Consider the following 20,549-nt stretch of genomic DNA (forward strand, 5'->3'; position numbering starts at 1 on the left):
TCAAGAAGGAGTATGTGGGCCTTCCTTGAGACATACAGCTTTGCCATGGGAAGGCAGAGAGAAAGAAACTATAGGAAGAGAAGAGAAGAGAAGAGAAGAGAAGAGAAGAGAATTGTCTAGTGTCCTCTAGTGGACTAGATCTAGGGGGACTGAGAGTTTTCAAGGGACTCTAAGGCAGTTGGGTGCTCAAATCCCATTGAAAGACAATGGGAATTGGGAGCCTTAGACGCTTGGGGCAGTTAGACACCTAACTTCCTTTGAAAGTCAATGGAAATTGGTCACTGAACTTCCCTTGGAACTCCCCTTGGAAATATCCCAGCTTTGGAGACTAGCCGGTGGCTTGTAGAAGACCACGATTTAGCTTTATATGGCTCCACATCTCAGTCCCAGGTCCATTTCCCCAGGACCATACCTCAGCTCCTCCTCACACCTAGCAACTGAATATCAAATAAAGTCTCTCCTTGTTCCATTCCCAGGCTCTGAGCCATGGGGAATGTAAGAGGGAGAAGACACTGTCATTTGGTATGTCACTATTCCTGGCCCTTTCCCTTGACATCAGCCATGATGATTAAGGTGATTCTGCATCTCTGCTATTATTTTACTAACCTTTTTGTATGGGAAATAGGCTTGCAACCAAAATCCATTCTGAAAACCCACCTCTGTCGTGATATCCCCAGCTCCTCCTGTCTGACCTGGCTGACATTTCTTTCTCTTCTAAGTTCTCTTGGTTATGATGTGGCCCCTCAACTTGCCACCCGATCCCCTCTCATCTGCCCACTCTGTCCTGTCCAATACCAGAGTGGGATTTTTAAAGAGGCCTAAGGGGGTTAGACACCTAAATCCCAGCCCTTTGATAATCCCAGCCCTAGAGCGGGAGGCCTTGGAGACAGAGACTATCCTTCTCTGTTACCTGGTAGCCAGTTTGTTCATTTTATCATTCATTGATTAGTGTGTGGTGTGATGTTCTGAGCAATTTATATGAGATGTCATATGTAATCCTTGTGTGCTAAATAGATTTAAATTTTAGGATTATAGAAGAATACAACTGATAAATATTTAGGAGTAATGAATATGCATTAGGTATATAAGTAAAGCAGGGCTGAAATGCAAGGCCTACGGGCTGAGGCCTGTAAGATTTCAGCTTATCCATACTAGGCCAGAGGCTTATGAGTGCTTGACATATGTAGGTGACCAAAGAATAACCATAGGCCAGTAAAGATCACAAGGCTACTGCGAAAATATGCCAATGGGTGATGCTGCAGAAAATTGACCCCAGTGTATTGTTCAAGTCCATTAGAGACCTTAGTGTGACATCTTTAAATGCCTGTCCCGACTGCAGGGTACGTGCTGTGTGTAAATGCTAATTAGGAGCTATGAAAAATGGGGCACCCCGATATTCATGGGGTGGGGACATACGGATAAGGAGAAAAGGGTTGGCACCTTCATGCACATGCATGGGAGTTAGATGGAGTGGGAATTACGATATAAAAGAGTGTCCCTCGTTGGGAAAAGGTGGGGAAACCTGGGGAAGAACCCAAGCAGGAACTACACCCCTGCTGATGATCAAATGATGAGAAATCCACTAGAATATCTCTGAGGCTGGGGGTTATGATTTCATTTATAACTTGTGTGTGGGCATTCATAGGCATTATATCTGCCTGGCTAATCATAACCTTACTCACATTCATCCGAAGAAGTGGGTATTCACCCACGAAAGCTCATGCTCCTATATGTCTGTTAGTCTATAAGGTGCCACAGGACTCTTTGCTGCTTTTACATAACCTTACTTGTTATTCTAATACAATGTACCATACAGACTAGGCTTTGTGCTTGTGAATGTATGTGTGGCCACTGTCCTTGGTCTTCTCATGTTCCTAGCGTCACTAGATCAGGGACAAAGAGCAGAGGTGATTTTCACTCTGTGGAGCTCCAAACTGTAGCCCTCAGAGCCGGCCCCATGGTGGTGCAAGATAACCTCACTCAATCTAGTCTAAATACAATAAAAGGCTACCGCCTGTTTGTCCAGCACCTAGCACGACACGCCCGGGATCATCAGCTGGAGTTGGTCCTTGTGACCGTCACAGAAATAAATCGATGAAGGGAGCTCCTTTTTCCTGTCCGAGCCGCTCCCAGAGGTCCCATCCCCACAGCTGCTGCTGAGGCAAGGGACCCAGTGACATGGCAGAGGCTGAAGGGACAAGCTGGCCTCCCTTCTCATTCACCCAGCAGGGCACAGCTGAGCCGTGCCTATGAGCTGACACTGTGATAGCCGGAGCAGGGGATGAGCATAGTGGAACAGGACAGCAGGGGCGGGGTCTGAGCCACTGAACACGTTTCCCTGGATCCAGGCTGTACCAGCGCTGGCTGGAATATTCAAAGGAGTGTGAGACAGCTAGGGGCTCCACAGAATTTCAATTATGTTTGGGTGCCTAATTCCCTTAGGCCCTGGCCTATGCACATTCTCACACACCTGGGAAGCCAGGGCTTGAACTCCGGGCCTTCCACACGTCTGCTTTCACCGCAAGCTGAATGATATTAACACCTAGCTCTTCACTAGCACTTTGCATCAGTAGATCTTACAGTGCTTTACAAAGAGGTTGGTATCATTGCGCCCATATTACAGATGGGGAAACAGAGGCACCCAGTGGGCCAATGGCAGAGTTGGGGATAGAACCAGGGGTCCCGAGTCCCAGTGCTCTATCCACTGGACAATGCTGCCTCAGAAAGCAGCTCAAGCCTTTTGCACTGATGCTAAAGGAAAACGCTGGTGTCTCTGTGCAGTGATGAGTTCTCTATCCATTTCTGGCCATATAAATCCAGGCTAGCGCACGATAGGCCCTCCTTAGCCAGCATCCCCCCCCCCCCCCACACACACACACAGAGCCTCTGAGATGAGCACACGGAGATACGCCGGGGCTCCCTTGGCTCAGCTCTCACTGCAGACTCCTGGAGAGGGAGGTTCAGTGATTCCAAGGCCAGATGGGATCTGTGACACTGCACTACATAATGCTTTATAAAAATATGTTTATAAGTGTGAATATAATGTAACTGGAATATGCTTTATGCAAAAAGTCTCTTGTAAGGTATCATTACAAAGCTTATAATCTACTGAGTGTGGTCATCCTATTTGTATAAACGAACCACTCTTATATCTGAAACTAGAAATATGAAATATAACTCTGAGGGCCTATTGTAATTATGCAACTTGTGGGCCATTAATGGTGGTTTGGAATCTTGATGGCTCCCATTAACCAGGACAATTGGTTGTAAATGGCTCTGTTTACTTGTAAGTCCTCCTGTATACTTGTGTGCCAGGAAGTGGGTAATGAAGTGGTCATGTCACCTAAACTGGAATGCATCTTTAACCTGATGCTTTTCTATTGAGAAGGAGGGGTGGGAACCCAGAGAGAGACAAAGGCTACCTGCTTTGTGCCAAAGATATATAAGGGGGTGGAACAGAACAAAGAGGTTGCCAGTCAGGAAGAAATCCCCAAGTTACCACCTGAGCTGGAACTAACAAGGATTGTACCAGGGGAAAGGATTGGGCCCAGACTAGGAAGGAGTCCAGTCTGTGAAAGAAGCTTAGTGGAACATCTCTGAGATTTCATCTGTAATCAGTTTCTTAATGTATTAGGCTTAGACTTGCATGTTTTTTTGTTTTGTTTTGCTTGGTAACTTTGTTCTGTCTATTATTACTTGAAAGCACTTAAATCCTACTTTTTATACTTAATAAACTCACTTTTATTTATTAATTAACCCGGAGTAAGTGATTAATACATGGGGGAGCAAACGGTAGTGCATATCTCTCTATCAGTGTTATAGAGGGTGGACAATTTATGAATTTACCCTGTATAAGCTTTATACAGAGTAAAACGGATTTATTTGGAATTTGAATACCATTGGGAATTGGGTGTGTCTGGGTGCTGGAGACAGGAGTACTTGCTAAGCTGTTTTCAGTTAAGTCTGCAGCCTTGGGGACATGGTTCAGACCGTGAGTCTCTGTTGGAGCAGACTGGTGTATCTGGCTTAACAAGGCAGGGTTCTGAAGTCCCAAGCTGGCAGGGAAAATGGGCTCAGAGGTAGTCTCAGCACATCTGATGACAGTCCCAAGGAGGGTCTCTGTGACCGAACCCCGTCACAGGATCATCTTGTCTGCCCTCGTCTACTGCACAGGCCGGAGAATCCAGCACAGAAGGGTGATGGCCTTTGGCTCACTGCCCCTGCAGGCTGAATTGCATCACAGTGGAGAATATGGCGGGAAGGCTCTCCGGCCTGCCCCCAGGGCCCTCAGCAGAACGGTCCCAAGCCAGCTCTGCCCAGTGATGGACTTCCTGTCTCTGCATGTTGGCCCCGGGGAGCCAAGCAATGAATCTGCAGGGTCCTCGCTTGCTGGCTCCCAGCACACTGAAGATAGATTCTCAGCTGGTGTAAACAAGTGTAGCTCCATTGCCTACGTTGCTTTACATCATCTGGGGATCTGGCCCCTTTGACTCCGAAGGAGCTACGGCTGATTGACACCAGCTGGGGGTCTGGTCCATTGCCTTCAATAGAATGACACCAATTTACACGATTTGGAACTTTGGCCCTTTGTAGCTCTTCATTCTCTCTGTCATGCCTGCAACCAAAGTGAAAACATCATGCTGCAATGGAGCTGCAGCCAAAGGAGCCTTTGTGTTACTGTTGTCTCAGTCAGAAAAAAAAATTGCCGAGAACGAAAGGAAGAAAGATAGAAAAGTTGGGCTATTCATAGGTGCTGAAGCTCTTAGCGATGGTGAATTCCTCCCAAGTTCTGCCCCCAGTGGGAATGAATCGCTTTGTCGCCATTAGAAGTTACACTTGTAATTAATCCCACAGGACAAAGAGCTAGGAAAGAGCAGACGGGTTGGGAACTTTTGGCTCGTCTTTAGTTCAGTTTCATAAGCAAAGAATATGGATTGGAACCTGTGTAACGGACAAGATCCCCAGCTGGTGTAAATCAATGTAGTTCCATAGATATCAGTGGGTCAGTTGAAGTCAACAAAACTGTATCAATTTACACCAGTTCAGGACTTGGCCCTTAGTTTTCAGTCTTTGCCTCTGGGTATCTCTTGGTGACCAACTTCAAGCACCCAGGGCAGCTTGAGTGGTGGGTTCCTCTGGTGACTGCATCCCAAAAGCTGCTGATGCAATGCAGGAGAAAAACATCTCTGCCCCCCGAGGGATAACTGTGCGGCATTAATGAAGGAACAGGCCATTCCAGACCAGCTGAGGTTCTGGTGAGTGGCTCTAACTATTGTAGGTCACAAATACATCTTTATTTCTGCAAACCCCTGGGACACCCTTTGTGCCTCAGCCCTGCCTTATTTTTAGCCAAACTCCTTAGACGCCTTTGAAAATCCCCAGCCTTAGTGGCATATTGAATTTACAGAGCAGCAATGGACAAGTGTCTGTAATCGAGCTGCTTGAAATGTGTCATCTCCTAAATTTTCCCATTGAAAAATGTGGTTTCGTTGACATTTTCCAGGATAGTATGTCAATTCTGGTTTTGTTTTTTTTAAATTCCTGTCAGGAGAATCTAAACAAAAATTAAAGTTTGACTTATCATTTCAAGGCAGAAATAGTCTTTCACCTTTGGTCGACATTTTAAAATGGGTTTTGTTTGTTTCAAAATAGTATTTCCAAATGAAAAATTGCTTTTGTCATGTCAAGTTTTGACCAAGGGTGTAGACATTTTTCTGTTTGACATTTTCATATCCCATTTTTCTGAACTTTTCATTGCATCAACGTATTTGTTACTTTGACTTTTTGTCCTGATTCAGCATGAAAAGAAATGTTGAACTATCAGAATTTCCCACAGATGGGAAATTCTATTTTCCAGCCAACGCTAAGTGCTAACATTCACGGGGGTAAAAGAAGAACATTTATTATTTCTGCGATCATTTTTCTCTTCATTCTTCACTCATTTCAAACACTCTGGACTTGTTCCATTTTGACGGCTCCTGCTAACCACAGGGCAAATTCTACTTGGTGAAAAAACATGTTTTGAACAAACATTTTGTAGCCCTAGAAACACCCAGCAGAGCTGAGACACTCGGGGATACGGATGGCTAGTAATTGTAATGATTGTAATGGGAAGCAGGTACACACATTTTTTACGGGGTTTTGCAAATCTTAACCGAAATGAGTTGATGGATGAAAGGAAAAAACAGCATTTTTTTGCTGTCCTGAAACAAACCAACAAACCGGAGACTCTGGGACATCATAAGACAACAAACTGGGATGATAATGGGACATTGTATGAGAAACTGGGACTGTCCTGGTAAAATCAGGCCACGTTGTAACTTTAGGAGGGCTAAGGTTTCCCAGGCCACCTAGTGGATTTGAACACACAAGCCACTTTAAAATTCATGGGAGCTGTGGACTTAAAATTCTAGCAAGGGTGAAAGGCTCAGCCAAGGAGTCTAGCCCTGGTTGTGGGGCCGCAGGTGCAGCCCATAAAGCTCAGCGTCGCTCCTGAGTTGGTGTCTATATATAAGGGTCTTCCCAGGACTTTGGGCCTGAAGTTTCCAAAGCAGTTGCTAGTTTTGGGTGTCAAGCTTGAGGCAGCCTGGATCTGTTCAGGGATACGCCTTCAGCAAAACCTCTGAGATGCCCACAGGTAATCAGGGGAACCCTGAGTTCAGAGGCCAAACCCCCATCTGCCCCTGGGGACAGGGCTGGAGGTTGGGGAAGCCTGATTTCCATGGCGAAGAGCTCTGGAGAAAACTCTTTTCCCTGTGTCATTTCCCAAGGTTTTTTTTGTTTTTCTGTAAGAGAGGAGGGGAGCTGAGCCCACATTGTGAAGTGCTAACAATGTCATGCTGGCCTCAAATTGGGTACTGAAAAATTGAGATACCTAAAATCTCGGGTTGCTTGTGAAAATGTTGGCCCTCATGCGATGAGTCATGGATGTGTGCGATGAGCCTTGGACACAGAGACTATGAATGCTAGCGAGGTTTCTTGCAGGCCCACCACTTGACCATAGGAGCCATAGGGAATGGGACATGGGGCCTTTCCCATTTAGGGGGGCCAGCTCTGATCTGGCCCCAGGGTCTTGGACTGGTTGGATCAGAGGGATGGAGAACAAGGCTAGGCAACTGTTCCCCTCTAGGGAGTGCTGTCTCTGATTTGGCCCCAATGTCTGGGTACTGACTGGCACAGGCGGGCAAGGAATAGAATCTGGAGTCTTTCCCCTCAAGGGATGTTAGTCCAGTATCTTGTCTCTGACCTTGGCCCATGCCAGCTGGTTCAGAGAATGTGTGAGAAACCCAGCAGTTTTGGGATAAACTGCCCATCAGGAAAGTTTATTCCAGCCCCTCAACAGGTTTATGTCTTGAAGCCCAAGTATTTATATTTCTTCAGCTGACATAAATCTGCAAGCTTCACTGGTGTCAATGGTATGTTGCTGATTTTCAGGGATTGAGGATCTGGTTCTGTATTTCCTTTGGTGTTTTAAGAGAACTACAATAAACTGTCAAAGTCTTTCCTGTCTTTAATTATTTGCTGGCTCTGTAGAAATTAGTAAAATACTTGGAGACAATTTTGGTTCTCAGTAATCCCAGTGCAGACTTTGGGGTTAGCAAAGAGATGCTATAGAGTTACTCCATAGATATTATGAAATGATTGGAGTTATTCAATAGATGCTATTGAATTATTCAACAGATACTACAAAATTACTCCAGAGTTACTCAGTAGTACCACAGAGCTATTCCATAGATACTAGACAATTACTTCACAGAAGACTGATAATACCAGCAATTAATGTTATTCTGTGGATAGTGAGGAGTTACTCAACAGAAACAACAGATTTACTCAATCCATATTACAGAAGTTTGGCACTGTTGTTCCATAATACTACACAGAGCTACTTCTTACATACTAGAGAGTTGCTGCATAGCTTCCCACAGATAATGCACTGTTACTCAACAGGTACTGGAGAATTACTACAAAGTTACTCCACAGATGCTAAATATTTCTTCAATGGATCCTTCAGAATTATTACAGAGCTACTCCAAAGTGCTATAGAGATGCTTCATATATACAAGAGAGTTACTCCATAGATTCCTTTGAGTTCATCCATACAACTACAGCATTGTTCCATAGATACTAGAAAGTTATTCAACAGATACTATAGGTTTAATCAATAGGTACTGCAGAGTTATTCTGGAATAACTGAGGCCAAAACTTGGCCTTACACATTACAATTAAAACACAAATAAAGTACAAATACTCAAATTTCTTCACTTTGCAATAGTGCTTTAACTTTTCACCCGCCAGGATATGTACCTGTTGATTAACTTCCTCATGGAGCTTTTGATCTCCTTGTTCCTCAGGGTGTAGATCATGGGGTTGGTGAGGGGGAAGACCACAGTGTGGAACACAGCCACCACCTTCTTCAGGGGGGCGGCCCGGAAGGGCAGGGCATAGATGTAGATGGCCGGGCCGCACATCACGAAGACCACGATGATGTGTGATACACAGGTGGAGGCCACTTTGCTCTCCCACCTGGGGGAGTGAGTCCGCAGCCGGAGCAGCAGGGCAGCATAGGATATGATGAGGAGGATGAAGCACATCATGATGACCACACCATTGTTGAGGAACATGATCATCTCCACCACGTAGGTGTCAGCGCAGGCCAGCTTCACCAGCTGATGGACGTCACAGAAGAAGTTGTCCAGGATGTTGGGGCCGCAGAAGGGCAGCTGGATGGACAGACCAAAGAGGATGATGCCATGAACGAAGCCCCCTGCCCACGCTGCCCCCACCACGGTGCAGCAGATCTCTCTGTTCATGAGTGTGGCGTAGCGCAGAGGTTTACAGATGCCCACGTAGCGGTCATAGGCCATGGCCATGAGCAGGAAGGCCTCGGCGCCCCCCAGGAAGTGGAGGAAGAAAAGCTGGGCCATGCAGCCCCCATAGGAGATGGTCTTGCAGAGGGAGAAGAAGTCGGCCAGCATCTTCGGAGGGGTGACGGAGCAGTAGCAGATGTCCAGGAAGGCCAGATTAGCCAGGAAAAAATACATGGGGGAGCTCAGGCAGGGGTCACTCTGGATGGTGAAGATAATGAGGAAATTCCCTGGGAGGATGATGATGTAGAAGAGCAGGAAGAAGAAAAAGAAGAGAAGCTGGACCTTCTGCATCTGGGATAGTCCCATCAGTATGAACTCTGTCGCCCCAGTGCAGTTCCCCTGCTCTATCCCATCTATGTGGATCCCTGTCTTGCACACACATGGAGAATGAGAATGGATATGGTGACTCGATATTACAGCTGGTCAAAAAATGGAATTTTTTTTTTTATTAAAAACGTTCAAGATCATTTTTTTGTTTCCAAGGGCAGTAGAGAGAAAGAAGGCTCTGTAGAAATTAGTAAAATGCTTGGAGACAATTTCAATTCTTAGTTACACCAGTTCAGACTTTAGAGTTACCCACAGAGTTAGCAAACAGATGCTACAGAGTTACTCCATAGATATTATGAAATGGTTGGAATTATTCAATAGATGCTATGGAATTGTTCAACAGATACAACAAATGGAAGAGAGTGGAAGTTGATAGTAATGAATATAATTCAGATATTAGGAATTGTAGAAAATCGATAAGGGAAGCCAAAGAACACAAGGAAACATAGATAATAGATCCTGTCAAACTAACTTAACATCTTGTTTGATGAAATTACAAGTTTGGTTGATAAATGTAATCATGTTGATGTAATACACTTAGACTTCTGTAAGGCGTTTGACTTGGTACTGCACGATATTCTGATTAAAAAACTAGAAAGAAATAAAATTAGCACAGCACATATTAAATGGATTTAAAACTGGCTAACTGATAGATCTCAAATTGTAACTGTGAACAGGGAGACATCACTGAGCAGACTTGTTTGCACGAGGGGGTCCCACAGGGATTGCTTCTTGGCTTTGGTCTATTTAATAACCGGGAAGAAAACATAAAATCATCACTGATAAAGTTTGCAGATGTCACAAAAAACAGTAACGCTGAAAATGATTTTGGGGGTCATGGTGGATAATGAGCTGAAAATGAGCTCCCAACACGGTGGCCCAATTGGGCTAATGTGATTCTGGGATGCATAAACAGGAATCTCAAGTAGGGGTAGAGAGGTTTTCACTGGTGTGACCGTTGCTGGAATCCTGTGTCCAGTTTTGTTGCCCACAGTTCAAGAAGGAGGTTGATAAATTGGAGACGGGTCAGAGAAGAGCCACAAGAATGATTAAAGGGTTAGAAAACCCATCGTGGAGTGATAGACTCAAGGAGCTCGATCTATTTCGATTAACAAAGAGAAGGTTAAGGGGCGACTGGAGCACAGTCTATAGGTACCTACATGGGGAACAAATATTTGATCATAGGGTTTTCAATCTAGCGGAGAGAGGTGTGACACGATCCAATGGCTGGAAGTGGAAGCTGGACAAAGGTGTAAAATTTGAAGGATGAGGGTAATTAACCATTGGAGCAGTTTACCAAGGGTCATTGTGCATTCTCCATCACTGACAAGTTTTAAATCAAGACTGGGTGTTTTTTCTAACAGATCTATTCTAAACAATGAGGAGTCCTTGTGGCACTTTAGAGACTAACAAATTTATTTGGGCATAAGCTTTCATGGGCTAGAACCCACTTCATCAGATGAATGGAGTGGAAAATACAGGAGCAGGTATAAATAGAGGAAAAGATGTGATTTGCCTTACCAAGTCTGAGGTCAGTCTAATGAGACAATTCAATTGACAGCAGGATACCAAAGGAGGAAAAATAACTTTTGAAGTGGTAATGAGAGTGGTCCATTTCAGACAGTTGACAAGAAGGTGTGAGTAACAGTAGGGGGAAATTAGTATTGGGGAAATTAGGTTTAGGTTTTGTAATGACCCAACCACTCCCAGTCTTTATTCAGGCCTAATCTGATGGTGTCCAGTTGGCAAATTAATTCCAGTTCTGCAGTTTCACGTTGGAGTCTGTTTTTGATTTTGTTGATGTTGAAGAATTGCCACTTTCAGATCTGCTACTGAGTGACCAGGGAGATTGAAGTGTTCTCCTACTGGTTTTTGAATGTTATGATTCCTGATGTAAGATTTGTGTCCATTTATTCTTTTGCATAGAGACTGTCCGGTTTGGCCAATGTACATGGCAGAGGGGCATTGCTGGCACGTGATGCCATATATCACATTGGTAGATGTGCAGGTGAAAGAGCCCCTGATGGTGTTGCTGATGTGGTTAGGTCCTATGATGGTGTCCCTTGAATAGATACGTGGACAGAGTTGGAATCGAGGTTTGTTGCAGGGTTTGGTTCCTGGGTTGGTGCTTTTGTTGTGTGGTTGCTGGTGAGTATTTGCTTCTGGTTGGGGACCTGTCTGTAAGTGAGGACAAACTGGGCAAAAGCTGGAGGCTTTCCACACAAAATGCCTAAGTCGTATATTGGGCAAAAAGTGGAATGACTTGATTTGTGACGTAGATGTTTACCGTCACTCCGGTCTACAGACTACTGGAGCCATTGTCCACAGCTGGCATCTGACACTTTTCGGACATGTCACCAGAATCACAGAATCGTAGGATTGGAAGGGACCTCGAGAGGTCATCTAGCCCAGTCCTCTGCACTCATGGCAGGACTAACTAGAATGCCACAAGACATTTCAGCGAATGCAGTTCTGGGTGGCTTGTAAGATCTGGGATAAAATTCTACCAACCAAGGGGTGGAGGCGGACCCCCATTACATGGGTTCATCACATCTGTTCTGACCTTGGACTCCCGGCCCATCAAGCCCTTGCTGTCATGTGGGAATGGACCAAATGGCGAACGATCGCTACGCCACCAATATCCGAGGTCCCTGCAATGACGGGAAATTGACCAGCTGAGATAGGCCCAGTTGATCCCAGCAGATGCCCTGCAGAGGAAGGTCCCTGCCAATCTGACCTGGAGTAAATGCCTTCGCCACGCCAAATCTGGGGTCGGTTTGACCCTGAGCATGGGAGCGGGAGAGAGAAGGGCCGATGCCACCTCAGATGCTGGCTCACCCCCTCCAGGGTCCCATCTCAGCCAGGACTATCTCTGATGGGTAGAAACCTTCCTCTCATTTCCAACCTGACTTTGTCCATGGCCAGTTGATCCCCACTTGTTCCTGTGCCAGCGTTGTCCTTTAGTGTCAGTAGCTCTTCACTCTCCCTGGGATTTGCCACATCCCCTCTCAGCCTTCATTGCACTCAGCTGAGCAAGCCAACCTCTTCCTGTCCCATCTCAGACGATTGGTCTTGCTTGTTCTGGGAGCCCCTTTGGCTCCTGCTCAGTTTGCCTTCATCTTTCTTAAACCTGGATGACCAGAGTTGCTCACAGGATTCCAGAGGAGGGCTCCCCGGTGCCTTGTCCAATGGCACTAATACTTCTCTACCTCCACTGGAAATGCCTCTCCTAATACACCTCTACCCCGATATAACACGAATTTGGATATAACGCGGTAAAGCAGCGCTCCGGGGGGGCGGGGCTGCGCACTCCAGTGGATCAAAGCAAGTTCGATATAACGCGGTTTCACCTATAACACGGTAAGATTTTTTGGCTCCCGAGGACAGCGTTATATCGGGGTAGAGATGTACATCCTACATTAGCCTTTCTCACAGCCATGCAACATTGGTGGCTCCTATGACACCGCCTCCCGACTCTGTATCATTGCCAATTTCATCAGCGCACTCCCGCTTTTTGTGCCAAGGTCATTACTGAAAATATTAACTCAGACTGGTCCCAAGACCGATCCTTGAGGAACTCCACCAGTAGCCTCCCTCCACCCCAATCATTCCGCTCTCAGCACAGCCCATTAGCTCTTCTCCAGTCATATGGTGCCACCCCTGAATGGATAGGTTTGTTAAAATCCTTGCCACCCGACTTGCAATCTCATGTGTCAGTTCTTTCAGTATTCAGGGCGGTGGTGGTGGGAGATCATCTGGTCCCTCAGTTTGAGTGCATTGAGCTCGTTAAGTTTTGCTTCCACCTCACAGACGTAATATTTTCCATTTCTATGCCTGCATGCCCATGTTACCCATTATCCTCTTACTGCAAAATGAATCCTTCTGCCCACTTCCCTTCCTTCCCAGACCGGAACAGACCCATCCAGCTGCTATCCCCCTCCAGGGAGCACCAGGGCTCTCAGATTCTTTGGAGAATTGGTCTGATACCAACAAGCGGAAATTCAACAAAGACAAGTGTAAAATACTTCACTTAGGAAGGACAAATCCTACTCAGTGACAAAATGGGGAATGACAGGCTAGGAGGTGGCACTGCGGAAAAGGATCTGGGGGTTAGAGTGGATCACAGATTGAATATGAGTTATCAATGTGTTGCAGTTGCAATAAAGGCTAATATCATTCTGGGGTGTATTCATGGGAGTGTGGGATGTAAGACACGGGAGGGAATTGTCCTGCTCTGCTTGGCACTGGTGAGGCCCCACCTTGGTCCAGTTCTGGGTGCCGCTCTTTAGGAAAGAGGTGGATAAAATGGAGAGAGTCCAGAGGAGAGCAATAAAAAGGATAAAAAGTTTAGCAAACCTGACCTGTGAGGAAGGGTTAAAAACACTGGGCAGGTTTAGTCTGGAGAAAAGAAGACTGAGGGTGGACCTGTGAACAGAATTCAAATATGTAAAAGGCCGTTATACAGAGGATGGGGACCAATGGTTCTCCATGTCCACTGAGGACAGGACAAGAAGTAACAGGCTTAATCTGCAGCCAGGGAGATGTTGGTTAGAGATTAGGAAAAAATTACTAACCCTGAGCTCTGGAATGGGTTTCCAGGGAGGTTGTGGAATCCCCGTCACTGGGGGGTTTTAAGAAAGTGTCCGATAAATGCCTGTCAGGGCTGGTCTAGGTTTGCTTGGCCCTGCCTCAGTGCAGGGGGCAGGACTTGACAATTTCTCGAGGTCCCTTCCAGCCCCACATGTCTCTTTTTCCATCTGCCCATCCGACCTTGTCCCCTGCCTTCCCCACCACCCCGGATCAGTCGGATACTCCAGCGAACCTGCTACCCCAGCCTCCGTGAGCCATTGGTATCTGCAGCCCTGTGCCCGACCTCACTGCCCAGCCAGCTCAGACCAATGGTCCCTCCCATCCTTGGTCCCACTGCCTGCGGCACCGAAACGGCCCATGGATCCCAGCCGGGTCCCTAATGGAGCAGGCAACTTGTCCATCTAGCCCAGTTTCTCCCCTGCTGCCCTGGAGGAAGAAATGGGACTGTGTGTCAGGATAGAGGGGTAGCTGCAGAGATCTGTGTGTGGGGGGGGAACCCCAGGACTAACAACCCTGCTAGCCCAGCGTTGGTCTCCCTCCCCAGCTCTGCTGATGCCCTTCACTCCTGACCCGCAGCCCCCTGTTAGCCCCGCCCTGGGCTTCCCTCCCCAGATCTGCCAGTGCCCCTCACTCCCAACCCGCAGCCCTCTGCTACCCCAGCCCTGGGCCCCCCAGCCCTGCCGGTGCCCCTCACTCCCGACCCGCAGCCCCCTGCTCTCCCAGCCCTGGGCTGCCCCCAGCTCTGCTGGTGCCCCTCACTCCCACTGTCCAAAGCACTAAATTCCACATAATGCAACCTGCTGGGCTAAGCACTTGGACTGGTCACTCACCGTGTGTTGACAGCAATGTAGCAGGGGGGGTGGGGCTCAGAAAGGTCACAGCTTGTCTCCCTCTTGCTGCTCGGCTCCCCCTACCTTTGTACCATCGGAGACCTTCTTGTGGCACTATCCACTGCAGCGCCGGCAGTGGGGGTGGGGTCACAGCCACTGAGATTCCCAGAGCTCTGGGCTCCCAGCTCTGAGCTCCCGGGGGCTCATTGAAAAGGTTGCGTAGAGCCTGACTTCGCTGTTTCTATTTAGACTTGGGGGAGGGACTGCCACCAGCTCTGTGTCTGGGCAGTGCCCGGCACAACGGGCACCCTGATCTCAGTCGGGATCTGTGCAACGCCCAGCACAACAGGGGCCCTGATCTTGGTTGGGGTCTGTGCAGCTCCTGGCACAACAGGGGCCTTAATCTCAGTCACAGCCCCTAAATGCTAGCATGAAATGTACAAGAATGCGTATCACATCTATATCTGCCTCTGCAGTACATATCATGTGGCAATGCGATTAAAGGTTACATCAAAATATCCTGCAGGCACAAAGGGAAGAGTTAAGGCTGTTTGCCTAACCTTGTCTTGAATTTGCTCAATCATACAACTTTAATGTACACATCAGTGTGCAATTTTCCAGGCTTTTTGTTATTTATTTTTTAAAGAAAGAAGGTGAAAAAAATAAAGACATAAAACTAGGGCTGTCAATTAATTGCTGTTAACGCCTGCGATTAATGCACAGCACAATTAACATGTTAATTTTTTTAACGCACTTTAATCGCAGACCCTCTGGACGGGAGGGCAGCCTGAGCTGCTCCGAAACACCCGTTTGGTCAGACACAGTAACACAAGCTGCCACCACAGGGCGGGAGGAGACGATGCTACAGAAGTAAGAGATTTAGGCATAAACTTTCGTGGGTAAAAAAGTCACTTCTTCAGATGCATGGAATTCTTTTCCATGCATCTGAAGAAGTGGGTTTTTTACCCACAAAAGCTTATGCCCAAATAAATCTGTTAGTCTTTAAGGGTGCCACAGGACTCCTCATTGTTTTTGTGGATACAGACTAACACAGCTACCCCTTGGATACAGAAGTAAGGTAGTTCTCATCCCCGTGTTTTTAAAGTAAAAACAGGGTGGCCAGAGGCTCGCCAGAGTGACCCCCCCCCCTTGTAGGGCTTGCCCGATCCGCCCTCCCCATGTCTCCCGGGGCTGGGGCTGACCCCCCCACCTGTGCCGCCCGCATCTGGGGTTGAGCCCCGCCAACTCTGCACTGCCCACGGCGGGGTCTCCCCCTCCCAGCCCTCTGCTGCCTGCAGCTGTGTCTGACCCCCATCCTGAGCTCAGGGGCTGATCCCTCACCTTCAAGCCCCATGCCACCCGCAGCTGGGGCTGACCCCCCTGCCTGAGCCCTGTGCCATCTGCAGCTGGGGCTGGGCTGCCCCTTCCCCCCTGAGACCCGTGCTGCCCAAGGCTGGGGCTGATCCCATCCATCCCCAAACCCCATGTCACCCAAGGCTGGGACTGACCCCCATCCCAAGTCCAGGGGCTGACCCCCCCAAGCTCTGTGCCTCCCCCAGCTGAGGCCGATTCCCCCTGCCCCAGGCCCGCACCGCCCAGGGGTCAGTTCTGAAGCCAGCCCTGCCTTCCAGCAGCAAATTTCTCCAATTCCCTGCTGGCGGGCAGGGGAAGTGCTGCCTTCAGGTGAGCCCAGGCAGCAGCCGCCTCTCTGTGCTCTGCCTTGCAGCCGGGACAAATGCCCAGGTTTGGTGAAGAAGTAGGGACGGTCGGGACAGAGCTGAAAAAGGGGCCTGTCTTGGCCAAAATGGGATATATTGGCACCCTAGCCAGCCCGGGCCCTATTGTTCCCAGCCGGCCCCTCACTCCCGGGACCAACCCCCCTGTGTCGTGCCCCATTGCCCCTAGCCGGCCGCTCATTCCGGGGGTACCCCATAGAGAACATGGCCTGGCAAGCTCAGCCTCCCTGCACCAGCCTCTCCTCCCCTGCAGTATGATGAGTCCCTGAGATAAAATCTACCCTCCCTTGCAAACGAGGCCTCACTCAGCTGAGGGGGGCCCACCTGGCTTAGTAAAAGGAGACGAGCCTGGCGAGCCCAGTACCAGAAACCACCCTTCCAGAAGCAGCAGCAAGACACCTCCTCACCCTCCTCCTGCACAAGTTATTGCTTGTTCCTCCCCATTGTCACCCCCTGTCCTCGCAGACCATCCTCCTGCACAAGTCATTGCTTACTTCCTCCCTCCCCTGTCCTCCCCCAACACTGGATGCTTGTTTGTCTGAGCGACTGGCTGAACAAGAAGTAGGACTGAGTGGACTTGTAGGCTCTCCAGTTGTACATTGTTTTATTGTTAAGTGCAGTTATTCTTTTTTACATAATTCTACATTTGTAAGTTCAACGTTCATGATAAAGAAATTGCACTACAGGACTTCAGTGTGGTGCATTGAAATTTCGTTTTTACAGTGCAAATGTTTGTAATAAAAAATAAATAGAAAGTGAGCACTGTACACTTTATTCTGTGTTTTAATTGAAATCAGTGTATTTGAAAATGTAGAAAACATCCAAAACTATTTACATAAATGATATTCTGTAATTAACAGCACGATTAATCGCGATTAATTTTTTAAATCGCTTGACAGCCATAAAACCAATGACTGTCAGGGTCCAGACTGTGGCTTCCCAGCTCCGCAGACATGCTGGAGAGAGAGAGAAGAGTGAGGGTTGCCTGTATCACCTTGACTCTCCTACTGACTCTGGAAGAAGCGTGGTCCTGTGGCCAAGCACTTGGGCTGGGTCTCAGGCCCCCTGGGTTCAAGTCTCCACCTGGTTCCTGCCCTGGGGCTTTCCAGTGGTGTTAGCGAACTCCTCGCAGCCCCACTGAACATTCCAGCCTCAGTCTCTCAGGCCTCAGTTTCCCAAGGGCAAGGGTTCCTCCTTTCAGCCACTGTTTGTCCGTCTTGCCTGTGTGGATTGTAAGGTCCTTGGGGCACAGATGCATGCCAGGGTCCTCTTACTGCACAGTGCCTGGAACAATGGGACCTGACCTCAGGGCCCTCTGCTCACAGACGTGGTGTAGCGCAGATGATCCACGTACCAGCCGTAAGCCATGGCTGTGGCCACCCCCAGGCAGTGGAGAAGGAAGAGCTGGGCCATGCAGGCCCGGTAGGCAGGGCAGGCTCCAGGCACCAGCGCAGGAAGCAGGTGCTTTGGGCGGCCAAGGGGAAGGGGCGGCACGTCTGGCGGCAATTCGGCGGCGGGGCCCTCGGTCCCTCTTGGAGGGAAGGACCTTCTGCCGAAGTGCCACCGAAGAAGAAAGCAGGCGCGGTGGAACGGCCGCCGATTGCGATTGCAGCTTCCCCCCCCGCTGCTTTGGGCAGCAAAACCCCTGGAGCCGGCCCTGCCGGTAGGGTGACCAGACAGCAAATGTCAAAAATCAGGACAGGATGTGGGGGGTAACAGGTGCGTATATAAGACAAAGCTCCAAATATCGGGACTGTCCCTATAAAATCAGGACATCTGGTCATCCTAAGGCCCGGTAGGAGATGGTCTTGCAGCGGGAGAAGAAGTTGCCCAGGCTCTTTGGGCAGGTGATGGAGCAGTAGCAGAAGACCAAGTTGTCCAGGAAATAATACATGAGGGAGCCCGGTGACGGGGGGGGGCACCCCATATGGTGAGGAGGATGAAGAAGTTGGATGGGAGGATGATGATGTAGAAGAGCAGGAAGAGAAAGAAGAGGGTTAGCTGGACTTTGAGGATCTGGGATAGCCCCACCAGCACAAACTCTGTCACCCTCAAGAGGCTCCTATGCTCCTTCCCAGCAGTGCGAGTCCCTGTCACATGCACAGGCCGGGGAGAGGAGAAGACATTACAGCACCTACCGTTAAGGAGCACCTCAGTGTATAACAACACTTTGAGCCAAGGGATGGACTCCGCTTGCAGGGGCTTGGCTGCAGCTTCAGCTGGCTTCTCCATCTCTGGATCTGCCCCACACACTGACCTCAACAGAGCTCTACCTGTTCCCACCAGCTGGGATCTGGTCCCATTGACTCCAAAAGGGGTGAGTCTGATAAGCTCCATTTTCTAGATGGGGACACTGAGGCATGGCAAGCAGCAGAAGTGACTTGCACAAGGTGACTCAAAGGCAGTAATGATTAGAACCCCAGAGTCCTAATCACTAACCCCACTACCCTTCCAGAGTTAGAAATAGAACCCAGGAATCCTGGCTTCCAGCCCCTGCTGTGCTAACCACTAGACCCCACTCCCCTCCCAGAGCTGGGGCTAGAACCCAGAAGTCCTGGCTCCCAGCCTCCGGTGCTCCAACCCTTAGATCCCATTCCCCATCCTGATCCCAATCCTGGAGCTGTGGGATAGAACCCAGGAGTACTGGCTTCCAGTCCCCGTTGCGCTAATTATTAGGCCCCTCTGCCCTCCGAGAGCTGGGAAAGAAGCCAGGAGTCCTCACTCACATCCCCTTTGTTTTCTAAGCACTAGTCCCTGCTCTGAGTTCTGACCTGGTACCCTTCCTTGACAGCGCCCACCTCACTTTCTCACCAGGCTCAGACCCTTCTGTTTCAGGGCAGGTTTTAACCAACCCATGAGGAGATTTGGCCTTTGAACCCAGGGGCCCCCTGATTATCTCTGGACACCTCAGGGGCTCAGCTGGAGGAACATCCCTGCTGCCTTTAGTCCCAGATTCCTGGCCATCCCCTTTTTCACAGACACCAAGTGAGGGAGATATACCTTGAGTGCCAGTCACTGCATTGGCTAGACTCCGAGGCTGCAGTTGTCACAGTGACTGAAGGGATCTGGCACACAAAAACTCAGAGACCCCAAGAAAGACTCCAACTTAAAAGTTCTGTGCTGCCTAAACCGGCCACGTGTCCTGATTTTACCAGGCACCTGATTTGCCCTGGCTAGCATAGTGTCGCCCCTGGTTTTTGCATGAGGTTCCAGTATCGCGTGGCTTCCTTTGGAGCCGGGGTGAACTGATCAGGGCTTGGGCTGTGGGGTCAAAACTAGCCGTGCAGATGGTTCCCGCTCAGGCTGGAGTCCGGCTTCTGGAAGCTGGTGAGGGAGGAGGTCTCAGGGTATGTCTGCACTATGAAATTAGGTCAAATTTATAGAAGCCGGTTTTATAGAAATCGGTTTTATACAGTTGATTGTGTGTCCCCCCACATAAAATGCTCTAAGTGCATTAAGTTGGCGGAGCGTTGCACTGTGGGTAGCTCTCCCACAGTTCCCACAGTCTCCACCGCCCATTAGAATTCTGGGTTGAGATCCCAATGCCTGATGATGCAAAAACAGTGTCGCGGGGGGTTCTGGGTACATGTCGTCAGGCCCCTCCCTCTCCGTCAGAGCAACGGCAGACAATCGATTCGCACCTTTTTACCTGGGTTAGCTGTGCAGACAACATACTATGGCAAGAATGGAGCCCGCTCAGCTCAGCTCACCGTCACCATATGTTATCTGGGTGCCGGCAGACGTGTACTGCATTGCTACACAGCAGCAGCTAATTGCCTTTTGGTAGTAGATGGTGCAGTATGACTGGCAGTATCACCGTCACCATATATCATCTGGGTTCTGGCAGATGTGGGCCTGCATTGCTATACAGCAGCAGCTTCTTGCCTTTTGGCAGTGGGTGGTGTATTATGATTGGTATCCATCATCGTCGTATTCCTCAGTGAGTTGGGTCAGAGGCACCTGGGCAGACATGTTTTGTCTCCTGGAGACTCAGTCCTGCTGGCACTCCTATTTAACAGTCTTGACAATGATGGCTAGCAATCGTAATACAGCATCTTCTGCCAAGCACCCAGAAGATGCCGATGGCTATCAATCATGCTGCACCGTCTGCTGCCAACCTAAGATGTAAAAGATAGATGGACCAGATTTGTTCTGTATTCATTTGCTTCCCCCTCCCTCTGTGAAATCAACGGCCTGCT

At 48.7% G+C, this 20,549-nt stretch overlaps 1 protein-coding gene across 1 annotated transcript; it reads right to left on the reverse strand.

The window, feature by feature from the left end:
* Positions 1-8,276: 8,276 nt before the first annotated feature.
* On the reverse strand, positions 8,277-17,763 carry LOC101951687 (olfactory receptor 4M1-like). Its single transcript, XM_065565217.1, has 2 exons — positions 17,674-17,763; positions 8,277-9,236 (listed from the first exon to the last, which is right to left on the reverse strand). Exons 1-2 carry the CDS (start codon positions 17,761-17,763, stop codon positions 8,277-8,279), a joined length of 1,050 nt encoding a protein of 349 aa, XP_065421289.1.
* Between the last annotated feature and the right edge of the window lie 2,786 nt (positions 17,764-20,549).

The sequence above is a fragment of the Chrysemys picta genome, chromosome 13 (assembly GCF_011386835.1).
Source record: "Chrysemys picta bellii isolate R12L10 chromosome 13, ASM1138683v2, whole genome shotgun sequence".
NCBI classification, from domain to species: Eukaryota; Metazoa; Chordata; order Testudines; family Emydidae; genus Chrysemys; species Chrysemys picta.